Below are 1,749 nucleotides of genomic sequence, written 5' to 3' on the forward strand. Positions count from 1 at the left end.
TTAAATGTGCACACCCTTAAATTAATACTTTGTTGAAGCATCTTTTGATTTTATTACAGCATTCAGTCTTTTTGGGTAGGAGTCTCAGCATGGCACATCTTATAAGATTACAAGAGGGTGCACACACTTAGTTTATTTTTACTCCCTCCCCCCCTAAAATATTTCAGTTGTACAGTTCATATGTCACATTAAAAGGTGGAAGAAGTTCTGAAATTATTTATCTTTGTGTCATTTTTTTTTACATCCCGGAAATCTTTTTTTTTTTTTTTTTTACAGGGGTGTGTAGACTATATATCCACTGTATAATAAAAGATGATTTATTCAATTGTCGTTTATTTTGAAATGACTTGTTATAACCAGAGTAAGTGAATCCAATCACACATGGGCGTTATTGCTTTTATTAACAGTCTACAAATGTTAAAACCTTCACAGCCGTTGCTACGTTCGTAGAATCCACAGTTGTTTAATAGCATTAAACTGACCAAATGCCAATCTGATTGTACAACCTCCTTTAGAATTACCAAAACTATGTAATATGAGGACAATATATGACCTAAAGGAGAGAGTGGAAATCAGACTGTAATCATGGTCACCTTTAGGGAGGTAATGTTGGAAGTAAGCTGCGCCACAAAAACGCAGGAAAAGTAAGTATGAAGGAATGCTTTAATAATGAAAAACAAAAAAGAATGGACAAGAGAAAGATTGCATAGGGCAAAATGGAGCAGCTTTCTTCTCAGCGTCTATCTACTTCTAGCGCTCATCAAATCCTGGCATGGGGAAGACACGAGCAAACTTCTCTACACGCTGACGGAGATCTGCAATTTTCTGTACCGTCTCCTTGTCCTCTAGGAGAAAATTCTTAAAATCTTGGAGTTTGGCTGCAAAAAAAAAGAAGAAAAGAAAAAAGGAAGGTCAGTGAGGATGGCACTGCTCAATTTTTAAACATATAAAGTCACAAGACTTGAGGCTCCTTATAGGTCATAAGGCTCTTAAAACCAAAAGCATCTCAAAGTGGAAAATTAGGGATTACAACAAATGCAAAATAAAGTAAAATGTAAAGCTGAAGTAAAAAAATACCAAGCGGATTCTTTGTCTTGCTTATAATTGGGGACCTAATACAGTAAAACTTTGGTTTAAGAGCGTTTTGCAAGACAAGCTACATTTTTAAATACGGTTTTAATTGATAAACAAGTAGCGTCATGTCACAACAGAGTATAAGAGAGAAGAGATGTGCCTCTAAGTGTAGCAATATGGTTACATTTAATGAAGATACAACATTTAGCAAGTAACATGGTTGATGATTAAAACTGGCACATCTACGTATGCAGGCATCCGGGGTAAAGCTTTCCACACAAACCCTTCTCCACACCACTGTTGACGCCATCCTTTCCATGCTGCGCTTCAAGCCTTGATTTCAAATCGCTCTACTGCAGGATAGTCTTCCTGCTCATGATTGCAGACCGACAGTGGTAAGAGCTGGTGGTATGGAGGACATGCTATGAGGACAGCTTTACCCCAGTTTACTGCATACTTGGATGCGCCCCTTTTAATCATCAACCATGCAAGTTGCTAAATGTTGTATCTTCATTAAATGTAACCATATTGCTACACTTAGAGGCGGCCCTCTTTATACTCTGTAGTTCCTGCTGGATTTTGCTTCTAATCCCCTTGTGGATGGAAATGTTATGGTTACACAACCTATCACATTGCTATAATCTTTTTATACGGACTATAAACTGAGGGACTTAA

The 1,749-nt window shown here is 37.3% G+C and overlaps 1 protein-coding gene across 1 annotated transcript in view; it reads right to left on the minus strand.

The window, feature by feature from the left end:
* Positions 1 to 382: 382 nt before the first annotated feature.
* The window catches only part of SHMT2 (serine hydroxymethyltransferase 2), a 96,342-nt gene continuing 94,975 nt past the window's right edge, over positions 383 to 1,749 (minus strand). The window contains 1 exon segment of the mRNA XM_040340945.1: positions 383 to 878. Coding sequence (XP_040196879.1) covers positions 751 to 878 — 128 coding nt within the window. The 3' untranslated portion in view covers positions 383 to 750.

Source organism: Rana temporaria, chromosome 2 (assembly GCF_905171775.1).
Source record: "Rana temporaria chromosome 2, aRanTem1.1, whole genome shotgun sequence".
Classification (NCBI taxonomy): Eukaryota; Metazoa; Chordata; class Amphibia; order Anura; family Ranidae; genus Rana; species Rana temporaria.